A 19,880-nucleotide genomic window follows, 5' to 3' on the forward strand; every position below is an offset into this window, starting at 1 on the left:
GACTGATACAGAAGTAATAGTACAACTTGACGATACATCTACAAAAAGATAAATATTATGATTAGTGTAACAGAATAAAATGTCGAAGGTGGCTGTCTTTTAGGTTGTTGCACCATGTGGTCTGGTAGAAGTTTACCAGGGTTTCTGTGGTCGTTGCTGCCTCCATTATCGGGACAATGACGGAGGCAGCAAGGACCTCTGGAATGTCGGTATACTTTTACCAGACTACACGGCACAACAACCCAGAAGATAGCCATATTCATGAATAGAATGTTTGAGTTATAAACCTTTGGAACAAATAAAATGTAACATGTCAGTGAGTGTTTCTAATGCTTTTGCCTAAGAGCCCTTGAGGAAGTAGTAGGACAGAAATGATGTAGAGTGATTCTAGCTGCAGGTTGCCACACCATTGTTTTATTATTACAGGGGTGACTCCAAAAGTAATGTCACATATTAAACAAAATTTTTCTATTCCACAGTTTTCCTTTATATATATATTCTTCCCGCATCTATTCGAGCTTAGTTCATTCACTTCCCGCTAGTGGTGTTATACAGCACGTTCAAAATGGCGCTACACTTGGTATCTGTCAGAAGCAACGTGCTATAATTTACTTCTATGTACCCGTGACGTACCTTGCCCCTGAGGTACATAGTGCAGCAGCTATTTCTGAAATACATTTTGTTTTTAATACGTGTTACATGTATTCTCTAGTTTTATTGTGAGGGTCACAGTGGCTGCGCGGTCTGAGGCGTGGGCCTTGTACCTCTTGGTCGCTGGGACCGTGGGTTCGAATCCTATTCAAGCCATCGATGTTTTCTGTGTTGTGCTGTCCTGTGTATAGGTAGAGGCCTTGCGACGGGCCGATCCCTCGTCCAAAGAGTCCTACCGAATGTCTATAAATCAAGCCAACGAAAAGTTGGGACCCGCAGTGCTCAGGCACGTTAAGAACAGGTCGTCAAAGTAAGTATTGTGAGGGATGACTATATATTTTACATCAGCATCTTTCAAATGATGTATGATGACCCTAGAATGGCAGTTTTCTGAAGTTCCCTAATGTTGTGTTCGCCCGGGATTATTATTATTGTTGTTGACATACCATCCTTCATGATAAAAAGACATAATGGTATCTCTCCCTTTGTGGGCTCTGGGACTCCTACTACAGTTGCATCCACTACATCCGGATGACTGAGCACAACATCTTCTAGTGCAGCTGTAGAAAGACGATGACCTGCCACATTGATTACATCATCATCACGGGCCATCACATAGACATAGCCATGCTCATCAATGAATCCGGCATCCATTGTGTCATAGAAACCCTGAAATCAATCAGTCTGAATGAAATAAGTGTCCAGAAAATGTGTTTATTTTTAGGCAAATATGCAAGTTCTTTTTTTTTTCTTCTTCTTCTTGAATTGAAGTCAGTTCTGATGTTGCGTGATTAATTGAAGTGGTTACAGCAGATGGTCTGGTGGTGTAGAACAAATGGCTGTAGGCCGTTAGGTTTGGTGGAGATAGAGACAATCTTTGAAATACTGAATTGTGTCTTCATACGTACATGGCTGATCTCATTGCTTTTAGATGCCGTGAAAGCTACAAGTCTTACTTAGTCATGACAGTACACATTTGAATTACTTAGATCATATTGAATTAGATATTGCCATGCCAATGCAATCTTCACTCTTTTATTCCATTCCACTTAATAATTAAAACTTGAAACTTGAAATTGGAAAGTCAGTTGTGGCATTCCATTCCAAGTTTTAACCAACTGATGTATTTTCATGAAGCCTGGTGTGAACATTATGTCACCAAAGGTAGATATGCTACTGTAATTTTTTTCTTACCATCAGTAATACTGACACTACAGCCATATGAACTTGATGGGAACGACATTAGCTATACTTAATGCAGGGTGATGATGCTTTTGTGTGCTAAATTTTTTTATAAAAATATGAAACATTTGTTGGGGTACTGTTTTGAGTTCGGTATGTTGATGTTTATAAGAAGGGTTCATGTCAAATGTAATTTCTACTGACTCAAGCCATTCTTATTTAGCACCAAAGATTTGTCTGTAGAATCTAAACAACAAAATGGTGTCTTCATCAAATGTAAATGTAGCTTTTGATATGGCAGGAATAACAAATAAACCATTGGAGAAATTTTGTATGGAGATTGGCTATAATTATGTTCTGCGCTAAACCACATTTTATGTGATATTAACCATGGACATGGTGACATTGAGAGTTATTGATTTTGTAGTTGGTAAATTTAACATGGCATGAATCTATACTGATGGATCACCAAATTTTATAATAATTAATTCTTTTGTTCTTGCTGTCACCATATTATCAGTAATACTGTCTTGTTTGAAGGTGTTCAAAGTTTTCCCCAGAACTTATTGTTCTAATCTGTTTATATTACTATGAAGAAATAGAAATGACTTACTGGAAATTTGGAAAAATAAACTTGTAAAAATCTTTCAGGGGCATTGTAGAGTGTAGACATTGTGCCAGGAGGTAGAGGGAGTTTACATACAATACATCCCATCTCATTTTGATCAGCTTCGGTGCCGTCCGGCCGCAGAACATGAACTGCAATTAAACATCACTGTAGTGAGGTATGTATAAAAGGATATAACAGCTAAGAACCATCACATTGGCAGTTAATTATGAACAGAAGAGTTGGTACAATAATAGCATTCAAATAACAAATTTGTCACTGGAAGAGTAGAAGTAGTGTAAGGCTGGTTACACATGGAGTGACCATGGTGGCATAACCACAGTATACACACATTTAGATCAGACCTTTTACATTGTGCAGCATGCCCAGTTCATCTTTCAGTTCAGTTTGATTGAGCCGCTTTCCTCTTTGTCATGCTGCTAATGAAACAGCATTGCTTTTATGAATGTTTCTACATGGAGGGCGATCAGTAGCGCAACCACAGGTCATACTCTAACACTGTTGCTCTTTCATGTGTTTTCTCATTCAGCATCAGAAGCAGCGGAAGTGTGTGGTACAGTAAAGTTTATTGTGGAAGTGGAGCCTTTAATGGAGACATGTACCACAGCCTTCTTTTCACCATTTTCTGACACAACAGCTATACAAGAAAGCATTACAGTTAAGCACTCATGGTCATTCCATGTGTAACTAGCATACATATACCCTTTCTCTGTTCAGAGATCTCAAATACCTGCTCTCCAATTTTCACTGCATGCGATAATATTCAGAGGGTAGATGCAATTACAGCTCTAATTTCTACCAGAAACACTGTGGGAGAAATATCAAAGTAACTAAGAAATAGTGACTGCTTAAGAAACTTTTCACCATATCATATAGTAAGCCACATGATGTGTTTGAATTTAGACCGAGTGTTTGGCAAGGAATGACCAGTGACGATTGTTTTTTAATTTAGTGTTGGTTTGCTCATACATTATCTAAGCTTCAGCTGTCCTCTGCTATTACACTGTACAGTAAGTGTGTAGTTTATTATTAATGTACCATCATATCCTATGAAGGGCAAGCCTGCAGCATATTTCGGAGGGTTCATGGGATGGCCGAAGCCAACACATGATGCTGTGATGGAGTGTCCCGTTTCAGTCTGCCACCAATGGTTTAAAACTGGAACCTAAACAAGAAACACAACCATAATTTTAGTATAACAGTAAGAGTTGAATGGGCCCCATAAATGCCTCCAATCATTTTTACAAGCAGTCACTCACATTACTGTGACTCTCAGAATCTTGTATCCAAAATTGTGGAATACTCTTACTTCTGCTTGTTATATCCGGCTTCAAATCTCAGTTAGGAGACAGCTTTATCATTATTGAAGATTTCTGTTGTTTTTATCAGTCCCTCCAGCGCCTTGTTTTACATTATAAAAAGAATTACTACACCAAAATCTATAACCATACATCATTGTATGGCCCTGTTCTAAGTGGATCTAGTGTTAATTCCACCTCAGAAGTTTGTCTGACTGCCATGATGGTAATATTGATTGTTGAAAATTGAAAAATATGATTTTTGTGTAGTCCCCAATGGCATAATGTCCATACTAAATTTTATCTGAATTCATCCAGGGCCTCTCAGGTTGAATCATGCAGGCAGACAGATATAACCAGTCCTATTGTGTCCATTTCATGCAAAGAATGCATAAGAACCTAAATCTACAGGAACATTCTTCTCTGGTTTCATGAAATAACTAGAAAGTAAATATATTGTACTTACATCAAATATCTTTGTTGCCCAGGCTGTAGTATCATAGTCACAATGTTCTCCAGCAACAAACAGCGTTCTGAGCCTATGTGAATATACATATATCTCAAGAAACAATCTTTTGATAATGAAAACTCCATAAGAGAATAACACATTTAGCATACCACTGTTACTTCCAAGTCACTTATCAATTTTATTGTCATAGAATGTACTGACCAAATTTATATTTTTTACTTGCTCCATTGTGATCCAACATTAGACTGAATTTTTATTTAAATTTAAATATGACAGTTGTTTTGAAAAAAACTGTACATATATCTGTGGTCTCCAAGCAAACCAGTTTTTACCTTCAGTACAACAAATCATTAGTTACAGTCAAATTAAAAGCATGTATTGTGGTCATCACAAATTTAGACAGTTTGTAGAAGTGTTATATTTTCAAGAGATATTATACAAATTCCTGTGTTTTTATATTGCATGGCAACTTTAGTATTTTTCATTACCACCACATTGGCATTTGAAGATAAATTATCGGGGTGATTCAGATGGTATGATTTTTTTATCCCACACTTCATGAAAAATCTATCTTTTTAATTTGAAAAGCTGAACTGTAAAAGTTAAGTTAGTAGGCATGTTAATCTTTGACTAACTTCATAGAGCAAGTCTTTGAGAAGCTAACAGTCACCCAGCTAATCAAAATAATTCCTTGCTTTTTTATGGAAGGTTTATTACTGTGTTCACAAGAGCCCACCACTAGTCTAGACTCGGTAACATAAATCCAGTCAACATCCTACCACTCTATTTCTTTAATATCACTTTAATATTGTCTTCCCATCTGTACCAAGTTCTTCCGTGTGGTCTCTTAACTTCAGGTTTTCCAACCAAAATTTATGTGCAGTTCTCATCTCTCCCATGCGTTCCACTTGCCCTACTCATGGTTTTATTAATGTTTTAAGACTGTCATTTGTTGGGTGCTCCACAGGATAATTGTCATGAACAGGAATCATTTTCATAAAACATACAACATTCAATGGTTTCTGTGATTCTTAAAACCACCATGCTATAAAGGCATATGGGGGAGAGGAGTTGTAGTTCCACTCATTGTTGACCTCAGCACTAGATCGAGGCGAACAGTTTGCTTTATGCCCTGTCTCCTTTATCCCAAGGGAAAGTTTTCTATACACCTTGGATAGGAAGCTGAGTTGGCCCAGACCAGGTTTGAGTGCAGTAGCGTAGGTGAGAAATCTCTTTCCTGCGCCAGGAATAAAACCCCCGGTTGTCCAACCCATAGCTTAATAAATATACTGATTGAGCTACCTGGCTGTATTTCTGTTTGAAGACTTTTGAAAATTATAATATATTTACTGTGAGGATAGCTCAGTCATTATGATAGACTATGGACTGAACTACCGAATTTTGATCCCCGACAGGGGCAGAGGATATTTCCTCTTACCTCTGTGTCCAGACCGGCTCTGGGGCCCACTCAGCCTCCTATATAATGGGTACCGGGGTTTTTCCTTGGGATAAAGCGTGGCCAGGGCATGATGCTAACCACTCACCCCCATCTATTGCCGAGGTTAAGAATGAGTAGGAGCTATACCACCTCTCCTCCCAAGTGCCTACATGGCATATAGTGGGACAGCTTTAGTTTTTACATTTACTTTTTTTTATTTATAATATGTTTACATCATCTCATTAGAAAACTAATTGAATGGCAGACTTAATTTTGTGCATAATCTAAAATTTTCATTATTAGAATGTAGCATCAGAATATTCTCAGAAATTTGAGGTTGCCATGAAGATAATGTATGCTTGTGCTCTTCAATATGGGTGGTGAGAACAGGGGATGTTGGATTCACCACAGAAAAGTTCTGTTTTCTACATGCATATTTGCTCAATTGTGGCAACTGAAGGCTAATTCAGATGTGTGGCGTTTTAGTTGCAACCATAAGACATTCTCTACGATGAACTCAACATCCTAGTTTTAGGCCCTTGCACTTCGAGGAGCTTATGCACAGTTTTTTGTAGCAGTATTTTCAAATTTACAGGAATGTTTTGATCTTTCTTTGATCAAGTCTATGATCCAATGATCAATGTCATGAACTGATGAAAATTATGATAATGTAATATCTCTAAAGAGAGAACTTGCATAATGGAATGGAATTAGTTTTCTAATGTCTGAGTTACAATAAAAATATCATACTTACGATTTGTTGGAATATTGGGAGCCAAATTTAACTTCTGGATCTACCCTCTTGATTACACGTAATGCTGTTGGAGCAGTGAACATTGCATTTACTCCATGCTCATGAATTACCCTGGCACATGCAAGAAAGGTCACCACATTATCATCAGATCCCAGTTTGCTGTTTCAGGTTGTAAATACTGAATTATTTCTTACTTGTGCTTAGCACTTCAAGAATAACTGTTACTTATACAACAATATTCTGTTGTAATGGTCAGGCATTGAAAATGTATTCTTTAAAATAATCAAGGAGTTTCAAGGGAAAATGACATTAGTCCTAAATAGGTCATTTTTAGTAAGTCTTGCTATCTTACAGGTTTAACCTGCACTCATAATAGGGTAATATCATTCTGGCAAAAACTGCATTAGTCTAGAAGAAAGTGGGTGGGAAATATAGATGATGAAGATTTCTGTCTTCTGGGTTATTGCGCAATAACCCAGAAGACAGAAATCTTCATATTCACCGCTGTGAGAACCTCAAGTCTTACAAATATAGATGATAATTGTAACTATATTCCTATGTTGCAACACATGTTAGTGCACTGATACAAAGTAAATATATTAAGAAATTTTCACTAGCTCAGATGTTGGAAGGTTTTATATTTGATCTTTAAAATGTTTAATTTTGGACTTGTGTCATTGTCCCATAAACCACTCAGTTATTTTTAAAGTGATAATGAGTGAAGAAAGAGAAAAGGAGAGTTACAGCATTAGTGATGTTAAACCCTCAGCTTATTCTATCAGCAGTTAGCACTATAAGTAAATAATACAGCTTGAAGCGAGTCAATTTAGTACCTGAAATAGGCTCCTGGATCAGGAGTACGGTCAGGCTTTCCTTCATACATGACAGATGTTATACCATATGTAAGTGGACCATAGCATATGTATGAGTGTCCGACCACCCAGCCCATATCTGATGCTGTCCACCACACATCATTCTTCCCCATCCCATAAATGGTATGCATTGTCCATGCCAGTGTGGCAATGTGGCCTCCCACAGGACGCTGGATGCCCTTTGGTTGATCTAGAACATGTTTCATTTACACATATTTCTTGGTGCATACAGATGTATGTTAAGAACTGGGCTATACAGTACTCGTGTATTTGCATGAAATAAAATAATAAGAAACCAATTTTATACTTTGTTTTGAATTACTGCAAGTGTCAGACTCATTAGCTGCAAGTTCTTATGCTCTGTGACCAGATATTGTGGTCAAGTAGCTTTCATGACATGTTGTCTTTTGAAATCTACAGTCCCTCCAAATACAAATTCTGGGCTATTAATTTAAAAAGGTAATTCATTTTATGCTACACAACTTTTTTATTAGAAGCAGTGTCATTAAATAATGTAATAAATATATGAACTGGCATTTGTTCATGCTAGTCATTTCCATGCCAAGTACAGAAAATTACCTGTTGTTCCTGAAGTGTAAAGGATGTACAAAGGTTCATTGGCTTCGACTGGAACACAAGGGTGTGGGTTGCTCATGACCAATGCATCATCCCATAACATGTCATACTCTGGATCAAGCTCTGCAACTTCTATGTTATACCTCTGATAGATTATGCAGTGGAGAGGTTTAACAGATGAGGTGGCAATTGCTTCATTTACAATATCCTTGTATCTGAAAACATTTACAAAGTGTTACCATGTCAAATTTAACTTACTTAAAACTATAAATTAATCTGCTTTTAGTTAAAAAATCAAGAAATTATTACTTGAAAGGCCATAATCATGTCAAGTTGTCACATTTAGGACAAGGACATGTGAAAGTTACGACAATATCAGCCCAAGGTTTCATCGAATTGAGGCCTTCAAAATTTCAAGGTCCCTTATACTTATATCTACTGATAGGTCTAGCCATACTGATGTCAAGTTGAGGTCATTTTAGGCCAAGGTCATCCCAAGACCACGACAATATAAGAGCAAGGGTGAGGCGAAGAGGTTTTTAAATTTGTAGGAGAATTTCAAAGCCATTACTTGCCATGATAATTTCTGCAGAACTATAGGCCTGCGAATGGCCATATGCATGTCAGGATCAGGTCACGGTTACAAGGTCATAGCAAGGTCACGGAAATATAAGCTCAAGGGTTAGGCAAAGAGTCCTAACAAATTTCGAAGTCATTTAAAGTCATACATTTTTCATGCTTATGTCGGCTGAAATGTAGCTCTAGTATGGCCATACTCAACCTGAGGTTACTGTTAGGTGAAGGTCACGTATTTATCAACCTAAGGAGACCGTGTCGGGCAGACATCGAGTCGAAGAATTAAAAAAAATATTTTTTTATAAAAATTAAAAAACCCTGGAAATTGTCCAAAAAGCGCACAATGCTAAAAAGTTGAAAATTTTAAACTAAATTTTTTCAAAATAATTCGAAAATTTTTGGTTTTGTGCACTATTTAGCCAATTTCCAGCATTTTTAAAATTTATTGAAGATTATGAAATTTTCTTTCAAAAATTCTCCCTAACCGATGCCTACCAGAACCGGGCTCCGCCGGACCTGGGACCTGGCTTTACCACACTCAGTCTCTTCATAACACGGTCTCTACCTCACCCAGTCTCTGCCGTACCCGGCCTCGTCACCCCATCTACGCCGGACTCGGTTTCTACCTCACCCCGTCTCTGCCAGACTCGGTCTTTGCAAGGAGGGTCCGTCAAATACACGGTACTGCACAGACGGAGTTCGACAGAGACCGATTCTTGAAGGAATTGGTTGGGAAGAATTTTGAAAAATTTCAAATTATTCGAAAAATTAAAAAATGCTGGAAACTGTCCAAAAAGCGCACAAAACTAAATTTTTTTGAAAAATATCAAATTCAAAACATTTTCAAAATTTTAGGTTTTGTGCGCCGTTCAGACAGTTTCTAGCAATTATTGATTTCTTGAAAAATTTGATTTTTTTTTCAAAATATTCCCTAACCGATATCTAGCAGAACCGATCTCTGCGGGACCAGGCTCTACCACAATTCGTCTCTGCATGTCTCAGTCTCTACCTCACCCGGTCTCTGCCGCAATTAGTGTCATCCCCACGATCTACGCCGGACTCGGTTTCTGCCTCACACGGTCTCTGACGGGCTCGGTCTTTGCAAGGAGGGCCCTGCAGTGTTCGTGTCATACAGAGAGAATTTCTAGCAGAGAGTATTGCAGAGGCAGAGTCCGTCAGTTACACGGTACTGCAGAGACGGTATTCGACAGAAACCGATTCTGGAAGAAATAATTGGGAAGACTTTTGAAAATTTTCAAATTTTTCGAAAAATTAAAAAATGCTAGAAATTTATTGAAAATTTTGAAAAAAATTTAAAGTGGAATTTTTCAAAACAATTTTGTTTTATGCGCTTTTCAGACAATTTCCAGCATTTTTTGATTTTTCGAGAATTTTCAAAATTACTTTCAAAATTCTCCCCAACTGATGCAAGCAAAACCGGTCGCTGTCGCACTATCTCGGATGTACTGTGTCTCTAACGAACTCGGTCTGGGCCTCACACGGTCTTTGAGAAGCCCAGGTACTGCAGTCAACACGTAACGCAAAGATCGAGACGGGCATAGACACGGTCGGTCACATACGACTCCTGCAAATAGCGGTTGGTGCAGACACCGAACCAGCTAGCAATTGGGAGAGATGGAGACCGAGTCCGGCAGAGACATAATGAGGCATTCACCGAGGCTGGCATGCATCTCTTGGGGAGAGTTTAGAAAAAAGTTCAAAATTTTCGAAAAATCAAAAAATGCTGGAAATTGTCTGAAAAGCGCACAAAACCGAGATTTTTTTCAAAATTTAGAAAAAATTTTAAAGGTGGAATTTTTCAAAAAATTTTGTTTTATGCGCTTTTCAGACAATTTCCAGCATTTTTTGGTTTTTCAAAATTTTCGAAATTTCTTTCAAAATTCTCTCAAAATGATGCAAACAGAACCGTTCGCTCTCGCACTGTCTCGGATGTACTATGTGTCTAACGGACGCGGTCTGGGCCTGACACGAACTCTGACGTGCCGTCTCCGAGAATCCCAGGTATTGCAGTCAACACGTAAAGCAGAGATCGAGACGGGAATAGACACGTTCGGTCATATACGTGTCCTGCAAAGGCCGGTTGGTGCAGACACCGAGGCAGCTAGCAATTGGAAGAGATAGAGGCCGAGTCCGGCAGAGACAGGATGAGGCATTCACCGAGGCTGGCATGCATCTCTTGGGGAGAGTTTAGAAAAAATTTGAAAATTTTCAAAATTTTCGAAAAATCAAAAAATGCTGGAAATTGTCTGAAAAGCGCACAAAACCGAGATTTTCTCAAAATTTAGAAAAAAATTTTAAAGGTGGAATTTTTCAAAAAATTTTGTTTTATGCGCTTTTCAGACAATTTCCAGCATTTTTTGGTTTTTCAAAATTTTCGAAATTTCTTTCAAAATTCTCCCAAAATGATGCAAACAGAACCGTTCGCTCTCGCACTGTCTCGGATGTACTATGTGTCTAACGGACGCGGTCTGGGCCTGACACGGTCTCTGACGTGCCGTCTCCGAGAATCCCAGGTATTGCAGTCAACACGTAAAGCAGAGATCGAGACGGGCATAGACACGATCGGTCACATACGTGTCCTGCAAAGGCCGGTTGGTGCAGACACCGAGGCAGCTAGCAATTGGAAGAGATAGATGCCGAGTCCGGCAGAGACAGGATGAGGCATTCACCGTGGCTGGCATGCATCTCTTGGGGAGAGTTTAGAAAAAATTTGAAAATTTTCAAAATTTTCGAAAAATCAAAAAATGCTGGAAATTGTCTGAAAAGCGCACAAAACCGAAATTTTTTGAAAATTTAGAAAAAAATTTTAAAGGTGGAATTTTTCAAAAAATTTTGTATTATGCGCTTTTCAGACAATTTCCAGCATTTTTTGGTTTTTCGAAAATTTTCGAAATTTCTTTCAAAATTCTCCCCAAATGATGCAAGCAGAACCGTTCGCTCTCGCACTGTCTCGGATGTACTGTGTGCCTAACGAACGCGGTCTGGGCCTCACACGGTCTCTGACGTGCCGTCTCCGAGAATCCCAGGTATTGCAGTCAACACGTAAAGCAGAGATCGAGACGGGCATAGACACGATCGGTCATATACGTGTCCTGCAAAGGCCGGTTGGTGCAGACACCGAGGCAGCTAGCAATTGGAAGAGATAGAGGCCGAGTCCGACAGAGACAGGATGAGGCATTCACCGAGGCTGGCATGCACCTCTTGAGGAGAGTTTAGAAAAAAGTTGAAAATTTTCAAAAATTTCCAAAAATCAAAAAGTGCTGGAAATTGTCTGAAAAGCGCACAAAACCGAGATTTTCTCAAAATTTAGAAAAAAATTTTAAAGGTGGAATTTTTCAAAAAATTTTGTTTTATGCGCTTTTCAGACAATTTCCAGCATTTTTTGGTTTTTCAAAATTTTCGAAATTTCTTTCAAAATTCTCCCAAAATGATGCAAACAGAACCGTTCGCTCTCGCACTGTCTCGGATGTACTATGTGTCTAACGGACGCGGTCTGGGCCTGACACGGTCTCTGACGTGCCGTCTCCGAGAATCCCAGGTATTGCAGTCAACACGTAAAGCAGAGATCGAGACGGGCATAGACACGATCGGTCACATACGTGTCCTGCAAAGGCCGGTTGGTGCAGACACCGAGGCAGCTAGCAATTGGAAGAGATAGATGCCGAGTCCGGCAGAGACAGGATGAGGCATTCACCGTGGCTGGCATGCATCTCTTGGGGAGAGTTTAGAAAAAATTTGAAAATTTTCAAAATTTTCGAAAAATCAAAAAATGCTGGAAATTGTCTGAAAAGCGCACAAAACCGAAATTTTTTGAAAATTTAGAAAAAAATTTTAAAGGTGGAATTTTTCAAAAAATTTTGTATTATGCGCTTTTCAGACAATTTCCAGCATTTTTTGGTTTTTCGAAAATTTTCGAAATTTCTTTCAAAATTCTCTCCAACTGATGCAAGCAGAACCGTTCCCTCTCGCACTGTCTCGGATGTACTGTGTGTCTAACGAACGCGGTCTGGGCCTGACACGGTCTCTGACGTGCCGTCTCCGAGAATCCCAGGTATTGCAGTCAACACGTAAGGCAGAGATCGAGACGTTCATAGACACGATTGGTCACATACGTGTCCTGCAAAGGCCGGTTGGTGCAAACACCGAGGCAGCTAGCAATTGGAAGAGATAGAGGCCGAGTCCGGCAGAGACAGGATGAGGCATTCACCAAGGCTGGCATGCATCTCTTGGGGAGAATTAAGAAAAATTTGAAAATTTTCAAAATTTTCGAAAAATCAAAAAATGCTGAAAATTGTCTGAAAAGCGCACAAAACCGAAATTTTTTGAAAATTTAGAAAAAAAATTTAAAGGTGGAATTTTTCAAAAAATTTTGTTTTATGCGCTTTTCAGACAATTTCCAGCATTTTTTGGTTTTTTCGAAAATTTTCGAAATTTCTTTCAAAATTCTCCCCAACTGATGCAAGCAGAACCGTTCCCTCTCGCACTGTCTCGGATGTACTGTGTGTCTAACGAACGCGGTCTGGGCCTCACACGGTCTCTGACGTGCCGTCTCTGAGAAGCCCAGTTATTGCTGTGAACACGTTTGGCAGAGATCGAGACGGGCATAGACACCATTGGTCACATACGTGTCCTGCAAAGGCCGGTTGGTGCAGACACCGAGGCAGCTAGCAATTGGGAGAGATGGAGTCCGAGTCCAGCAGAGACATAATGAAGCATTCACCGAGGCTGACATGCATCTCTTGGGGAGAGTTTAGAAAAAATTTGAAAATTTTCAAAATTTTCGAAAAATCTAAATATGCTGGAAATTGTCTGAAAAGCGCACAAAACCGAAATTTTTTGAAAATTTAGAAAAAAATTTTAAAGATGGAATTTTTCAAAACATTTTGTTTTATGCGCTTTTCAGACAATTTCCAGCATTTTTTGGTTTTTCGAAAATTTTCGAAATTTCTTTCAAAATTCTCCACAACTGATGCAAGCAGAACCGTTCGCTCTCGCACTGTCTCGGATGTACTGTGTGTCTAACGAACGCGGTCTGGGCCTCACACGGTCTCTGACGTGCCGTCTCTGAGAAGACCAGGTATTGCAGTCAACACGTAAGGCAGAGATCGAGACGGGCATAGACAGGGTCGGTCACATACGAGTCCTGCAAAGACCGGTTGGTGCAGACACCGAGGCAGCTAGCAATTGGAAGAGATAGAGGCCGAGTCCGGCAGAGACAGGATGAGGCATTCACCGAGGCTGGCATGCATCTCTTGGGGAGAGTTTAGAAAAAATTTGAAAATTTTCAAAATTTTCGAAAAATCAAAAAATGCTGGAAATTGTCTGAAAAGCGCACATAACCGAAATTTTTTGAAAATTTAGAAAAAAGTTTTAAAGGTGAAATTTTTCAAAAAAATTTGTTTTATGCGCTTTTCAGACAATTTCCAGCATTTTTTGGTTTTTCGAAAATTTTCGAAATTTCTTTCAAAATTCTCCCCAACTGATGCAAGCAGAACCGTTCGCTCTCGCACTGTCTCGGATGTACTGTGTGTCTAACGAACGCGGTCTGGGCCTCACACGGTCTCTGACGTGCCGTCTCTGAGAAGCCCAGTTATTGCTGTGAACACGTTTGGCAGAGATCGAGACGGGCATAGACACCATTGGTCACATACGTGTCCTGCAAAGGCCGGTTGGTGCAGACACCGAGGCAGCTAGCAATTGGGAGAGATGGAGTCCGAGTCCAGCAGAGACATAATGAAGCATTCACCGAGGCTGGCATGCATCTCTTGGGGAGAGTTTAGAAAAAAATTGAAAATTTTCAAAATTTTCGAAAAATCAAAAAATGCTGGAAATTGTCTGAAAAGCGCACAAAACCGAAATATTTTGAAAATTTAGAAAAAAATTTAAAGTTGGAATTTTTCAAAAAATTTTGTTTTATGCGCTTTTCAGACAATTTCCAGCATTTTTTGGTTTTTCGAAAATTTTCGAAATTTCTTTCAAAATTCTCCCCAACTGATGCAAGGAGAACCGTTCGCTCTCGCACTGTCTCGGATGTACTGTGTGTCTAACGAACGCGGTCTGGGCCTGACACGGTCTCTGACGTGCCGTCTCCGAGAATCCCAGGTATTGCAGTCAACACGTAAAGCAGAGATCGAGACGTTCATAGACACGATCGGTCACATACGTGTCCTGCAAAGGCCGGTTGGTGCAGACACCGAGGCAGCTAGCAATTGGAAGAGATAGAGGCCGAGTCCGGCAGAGACAGGATGAGGCATTCACCGAGGCTGGCATGCATCTCTTGGGGAGAGTTTAGAAAAAATTTGAAAATTTTCAAAATTTTCGAAAAATCAAAAAATGCTGATAATTGTCTGAAAAGCGCACAAAACCGAAATTTTTTAAAAATTTAGAAAAAAAATTTAAAGGTGGAATTTTTCAAAAATTTTTGTTTTATGCGCTTTTCAGACAATTTCCAGCATTTTTTGGTTTTTCGAAAATTTTCGAAATTTCTTTCAAAATTCTCCCCAACTGATGCAAGCAGAACCGTTCACTCTCGCACTGTCTCGGATGTACTGTGTGTCTAACGAACGCGGTCTGGGCCTCACACGGTCTCTGACGTGCCGTCTCTGAGAAGCCCAGTTATTGCTGTGAACACGTAAGGCAGAGATCGAGACGGGCATAGACACCATTGGTCACATACGTGTCCTGCAAAGGCCGGTTGGTGCAGACACCGAGGCAGCTAGCAATTGGGAGAGATGGAGTCCGAGTCCAGCAGAGACATAATGAACCATTCACCGAGGCTGACATGCATCTCTTGGGGAGAGTTTAGAAAAAAATTGAAAATTTTCAAAATTTTCGAAAAATCTAAAAATGCTGGAAATTGTCTGAAAAGCGCACAAAACCGAAATTTTTTGAAAATTTAGAAAAAAAATTTAAAGGTGGAATTTTTCAAAAAATTTTGTTTTATGCGCTTTTCAGACAATTTCCAGCATTTTTTGGTTTTTCGAAAATTTTCGAAATTCGTTTCAAAATTCTACCCAACTGATGCAAGCAGAACCGTTCACTCTCGCACTGTCTCGGATGTACTGTGTGTCTAACGAACGCGGTCTGGGCCTCACACGGTCTCTGACGTGCCGTCTCTGAGAAGCCCAGTTATTGCTGTGAACACGTAAGGCAGAGATCGAGACGGGCATAGACAGGGTCGGTCACATACGAGTCCTGCAAAGGCCGGTTGGTGCAGACACCGAGGCAGCTAGCAATTGGAAGAGATAGAGGCCGAGTCCGGCAGAGACAGGATGAGGCATTCACCGAGGCTGGCATGCATCTCTTGGGGAGAGTTTAGAAAAAATTTGAAAATTTTCAAAATATTCGAAAATTCAAAAAATGCTGGAAATTGTCTGAAAAGCGCACAAAACCGAAATTTTTTGAAAATTTAGAAACAATTTTAAAGGTGGAATTTTTCAAAAAAATTTGTTTTATGCGCTTTTCAGACAATTTCCAGCATTTTTTGGTTATTCGAAAATTTTCGAAATTTCTTTCAAAATTCTCCACAACTGATGCAAGCAGAACCGTTCGCTCTCGCACTGTCTCGGATGTACTGTGTGTCTAACGAACGCGGTCTGGGCCTCACACGGTCTCTGACGTGCCGTCTCCGAGAATCCCAGGTATTGCAGTCAACACGTAAAGCAGAGATCGAGACGTTCATAGACACGATCGGTCACATACGTGTCCTGCAAAGGCCGGTTGGTGCAGACACCGAGGCAGCTAGCAATTGGAAGAGATGGATTCCGAGTCCAGCGGAGACATAATGAAGCATTCACCGAGGCTGACATGCATCTCTTGGGGAGAGTTTAGAAAAAATTTGAAAATTTTCAAAATTTTCGAAAAATCTAAAAATGCTGGAAATTGTCTGAAAAGCGCACAAAACCGAAATTTTTTGAAAATTTAGAAAAAAATTTTAAAGGTGGAATTTTTCAAAATATTTTGTTTTATGCGCTTTTCAGACAATTTCCAGCATTTTTTGGTTTTTCGAAAATTTTCGAAATTTCTTTCAAAATTCTCCACAACTGATGCAAACAGAACCGTTCGCTCTCGCACTGTCTCGGATGTACTGTGTGTCTAACGAACGCGGTCTGGGCCTCACACGGTCTCTGACGTGCCGTCTCCGAGAATCCCAGGTATTGCAGTCAACACATAAAGCAGAGATCGAGACGTTCATAGACACGATCGGTCACATACGTGTCCTGCAAAGGCCGGTTGGTGCAGACACCGAGGCAGCTAGCAATTGGAAGAGATGGAGTCCGAGTCCAGCAGAGACATAATGAAGCATTCACCGAGGCTGACATGCATCTCTTGGGGAGAGTTTAGAAAAAAATTGAAAATTTTCAAAATTTTCGAAAAATCTAAAAATGCTGGAAATTGTCTGAAAAGCGCACAAAACCGAAATTTTTTGAAAATTTAGAAAAAAATTTTAAAGGTGGAATTTTTCAAAATATTTTGTTTTATGCGCTTTTCAGACAATTTCCAGCATTTTTTGGTTTTTCGAAAATTTTCGAAATTTCTTTCAAAATTCTCCACAACTGATGCAAGCAGAACCGTTCGCTCTCGCACTGTCTCGGATGTACTGTGTGTCTAACGAAAGCGGTCTGGGCCTCACACGGTCTCTGACGTGCCGTCTCTGAAAAGACCAAGTATTGCAGTCAACACGTAAGGCAGAGATCGAGACGTTCATAGACACGATCGGTCACATACGTGTCCTGCAAAGGCCGGTTGGTGCAGACACCGAGGCAGCTAGCAATTGGAAGAGATAGAGGCCGAGTCCGGCAGAGACAGGATGAGGCATTCACCGAGGCTGGCATGCATCTCTTGGGGAGAGTTTAGAAAAAATTTGAAAATTTTAAAATTTTCGAAAAATCAAAAAATGCTGGAAATTGCCTGAAACGCGCACAAAACCGAAATTTTTTAAAAATTTAGAAAAAAAATTTAAAGGTGGAATTTTTCAAAAAATTTTGTTTTATGCGCTTTTCAGACAATTTCCAGCATTTTTTGGTTTTTCGAAAATTTTCGAAATTCGTTTCAAAATTCTCCCCAACTGATGCAAGCAGAACCGTTCACTCTCGCACTGTCTCGGATGTACTGTGTGTCTAACGAACGCGGTCTGGGCCTCACACGGTCTCTGACGTGCCGTCTCTGAGAAGCCCAGTTATTGCTGTGAACACGTAAGGCAGAGATCGAGACGGGCATAGACACCATTGGTCACATACGTGTCCTGCAAAGGGCGGTTGGTGCAGACACCGAGGCAGCTAGCAATTGGGAGAGATGGAGTCCGAGTCCAGCAGAGACATAATGAAGCATTCACCGAGGCTGACATGCATCTCTTGGGGAGAGTTTAGAAAAAATTTGAAAATTTTCAAAATTTTCGAAAAATCAAAAAATGCTGGAAATTGTCTGAAAAGCGCACAAAACCGAAATTTTTTGAAAATTTAGAAAAAAATTTTCAAGGTGGAATTTTTCAAAATATTTGGTTTTATGCGCTTTTCAGACAATTTCCAGCATTTTTTGGTTTTTCGAAAATTTTCGAAATTTCTTTCAAAATTCTCCACAACTGATGCAAGCAGAACCGTTCGCTCTCGCACTGTCTCGGATGTACTGTGTGTCTAACGAACGCGGTCTGGGCCTCACACGGTCTCTGACGTGCCGTCTCTGAGAAGACCAGGTATTGCAGTCAACACGTAAGGCAGAGATCGAGACGTTCATAGACACGATCGGTCACATACGTGTCCTGCAAAGGCCGGTTGGTGCAGACACCGAGGCAGCTAGCAATTGGAAGAGATAGAGGCCGAGTCCGGCAGAGACAGGATGAGGCATTCACCGAGGCTGGCATGCATCTCTTGGGGAGAGTTTAGAAAAAATTTGAAAATTTTCAAAATTTTCGAAAAATCAAAAAATGCTGGAAATTGTCTGAAACGCGCACAAAACCGAAATTTTTTAAAAAATTAGAAAAAAAAATTAAAGGTGGAATTTTTCAAAATATTTGGTTTTATGCGCTTTTCAGACAATTTCCAGCATTTTTTGGTTTTTCGAAAATTTTCGAAATTCGTTTCAAAATTCTACCCAACTGATGCAAGCAGAACCGTTCACTCTCGCACTGTCTCGGATGTACTGTGTGTCTAACGAACGCGGTCTGGGCCTCACACGGTCTCTGACGTGCCGTCTCTGAGAAGCCCAGTTATTGCTGTGAACACGTAAGGCAGAGATCGAGACGGGCATAGACACCATTGGTCACATACGTGTCCTGCAAAGGCCGGTTGGTGCAGACACCGAGGCAGCTAGCAATTGGAAGAGATGGATTCCGAGTCCAGCAGAGACATAATGAAGCATTCACCGAGGCTGACATGCATCTCTTGGGGAGAGTTTAGAAAAAATTTGAAAATTTTCAAAATTTTCGAAAAATCTAAAAATGCTGGAAATTGTCTGAAAAGCGCACAAAACCGAAATTTTTTGAAAATTTAGAAAAAAATTTTAAAGGTGGAATTTTTCAAAATATTTTGTTTTATGCGCTTTTCAGACAATTTCCAGCATTTTTTGGTTTTTCGAAAATTTTCGAAATTTCTTTCAAAATTCTCCACAACTGATGCAAGCAGAACCGTTCGCTCTCGCACTGTCTCGGATGTACTGTGTGTCTAACGAACGCAGTCTGGGCCTCACACGGTCTCTGACGTGCCGTCTCCGAGAATCCCAGGTATTGCAGTCAACACATAAAGCAGAGATCGAGACGTTCATAGACACGATCGGTCACATACGTGTCCTGCAAAGGCCGGTTGGTGCAGACACCGAGGCAGCTAGCAATTTGAAGAGATAGATGCCGAGTCCGGCAGAGACAGGATGAGGCTTTCACCGAGGCTGGCATGCATCTCTTGGGGAGAGTTTAGAAAAAATTTGAAAATTTACAAAACATTCGAAAAATCAAAAAATGCTGGAAATTGTCTGAAAAGCGCACAAAACCGAAATTTTTTGAAAATTTAGAAAAAATTTTAAAGGTGGAATTTTTCAAAAAATTTTGTTTTATGCGCTTTTCAGACAATTTCCAGCATTTTTTGGTTTTTCGAAAATTTTCGAAATTTCTTTCAAAATTCTCCACAACTGATGCAAGCAGAACCGTTCGCTCTCGCACTGTCTCGGATGTACTGTGTGTCTAACGAACGCGGTCTGGGCCTCACACGGTCTCTGACGTGCCGTCTCCGAGAATCCCAGGTATTGCAGTCAACACATAAAGCAGAGATCGAGACGTTCATAGACACGATCGGTCACATACGTGTCCTGCAAAGGCCGGTTGGTGCAGACACCGAGGCAGCTAGCAATTGGAAGAGATAGAGGCCGAGTCCGGCAGAGACAGGATGAGGCATTCACCGAGGCTGGCATGCATCTCTTGGGGAGAGT

At 40.1% G+C, this 19,880-nt stretch overlaps 1 protein-coding gene and 1 long non-coding RNA gene across 6 annotated transcripts in view; one reads left to right on the top strand and one right to left on the bottom strand.

The window, feature by feature from the left end:
• LOC110841476 (acyl-CoA synthetase short-chain family member 3, mitochondrial) overlaps positions 1 to 19,880 on the bottom strand; it is a 58,097-nt gene that overhangs the window by 1,469 nt on the left and 36,748 nt on the right. For all 3 annotated transcript variants that reach the window (XM_022087083.2, XM_022087082.2, XM_022087080.2), the window contains exons 7-13: positions 7,872 to 8,083; positions 7,254 to 7,482; positions 6,421 to 6,531; positions 4,226 to 4,298; positions 3,500 to 3,626; positions 2,447 to 2,592; positions 1,098 to 1,320 (exon numbers count right to left, since the gene is read on the bottom strand). In XM_022087083.2, coding sequence (XP_021942775.1) covers positions 1,098 to 1,320; positions 2,447 to 2,592; positions 3,500 to 3,626; positions 4,226 to 4,298; positions 6,421 to 6,531; positions 7,254 to 7,482; positions 7,872 to 8,083 — 1,121 coding nt within the window. The remainder of the gene's footprint in view (positions 1 to 1,097; positions 1,321 to 2,446; positions 2,593 to 3,499; positions 3,627 to 4,225; positions 4,299 to 6,420; positions 6,532 to 7,253; positions 7,483 to 7,871; positions 8,084 to 19,880) is intronic.
• On the top strand, positions 87 to 7,591 carry LOC110841487 (uncharacterized). Of its 3 annotated transcripts, XR_002547205.2 has the most exons (4): positions 87 to 645; positions 843 to 961; positions 2,485 to 2,618; positions 3,517 to 7,591. It is a non-coding gene; the product is annotated as an uncharacterized LOC110841487 (long non-coding RNA). The 3 variants fall into 3 exon arrangements; XR_015534562.1 differs by lacking the exon at positions 87 to 645 and having other exon boundaries at positions 652 to 961; positions 2,991 to 7,591; XR_015534561.1 differs by lacking the exon at positions 87 to 645 and having other exon boundaries at positions 652 to 961.

The sequence above is a fragment of the Zootermopsis nevadensis genome, unplaced genomic scaffold (genome assembly GCF_977971745.1).
Source record: "Zootermopsis nevadensis isolate Lab colony 2312 unplaced genomic scaffold, Znev_1.0 Znev_ptg000010l, whole genome shotgun sequence".
In the NCBI taxonomy this organism is placed as follows: domain Eukaryota; kingdom Metazoa; phylum Arthropoda; class Insecta; order Blattodea; family Termopsidae; genus Zootermopsis; species Zootermopsis nevadensis.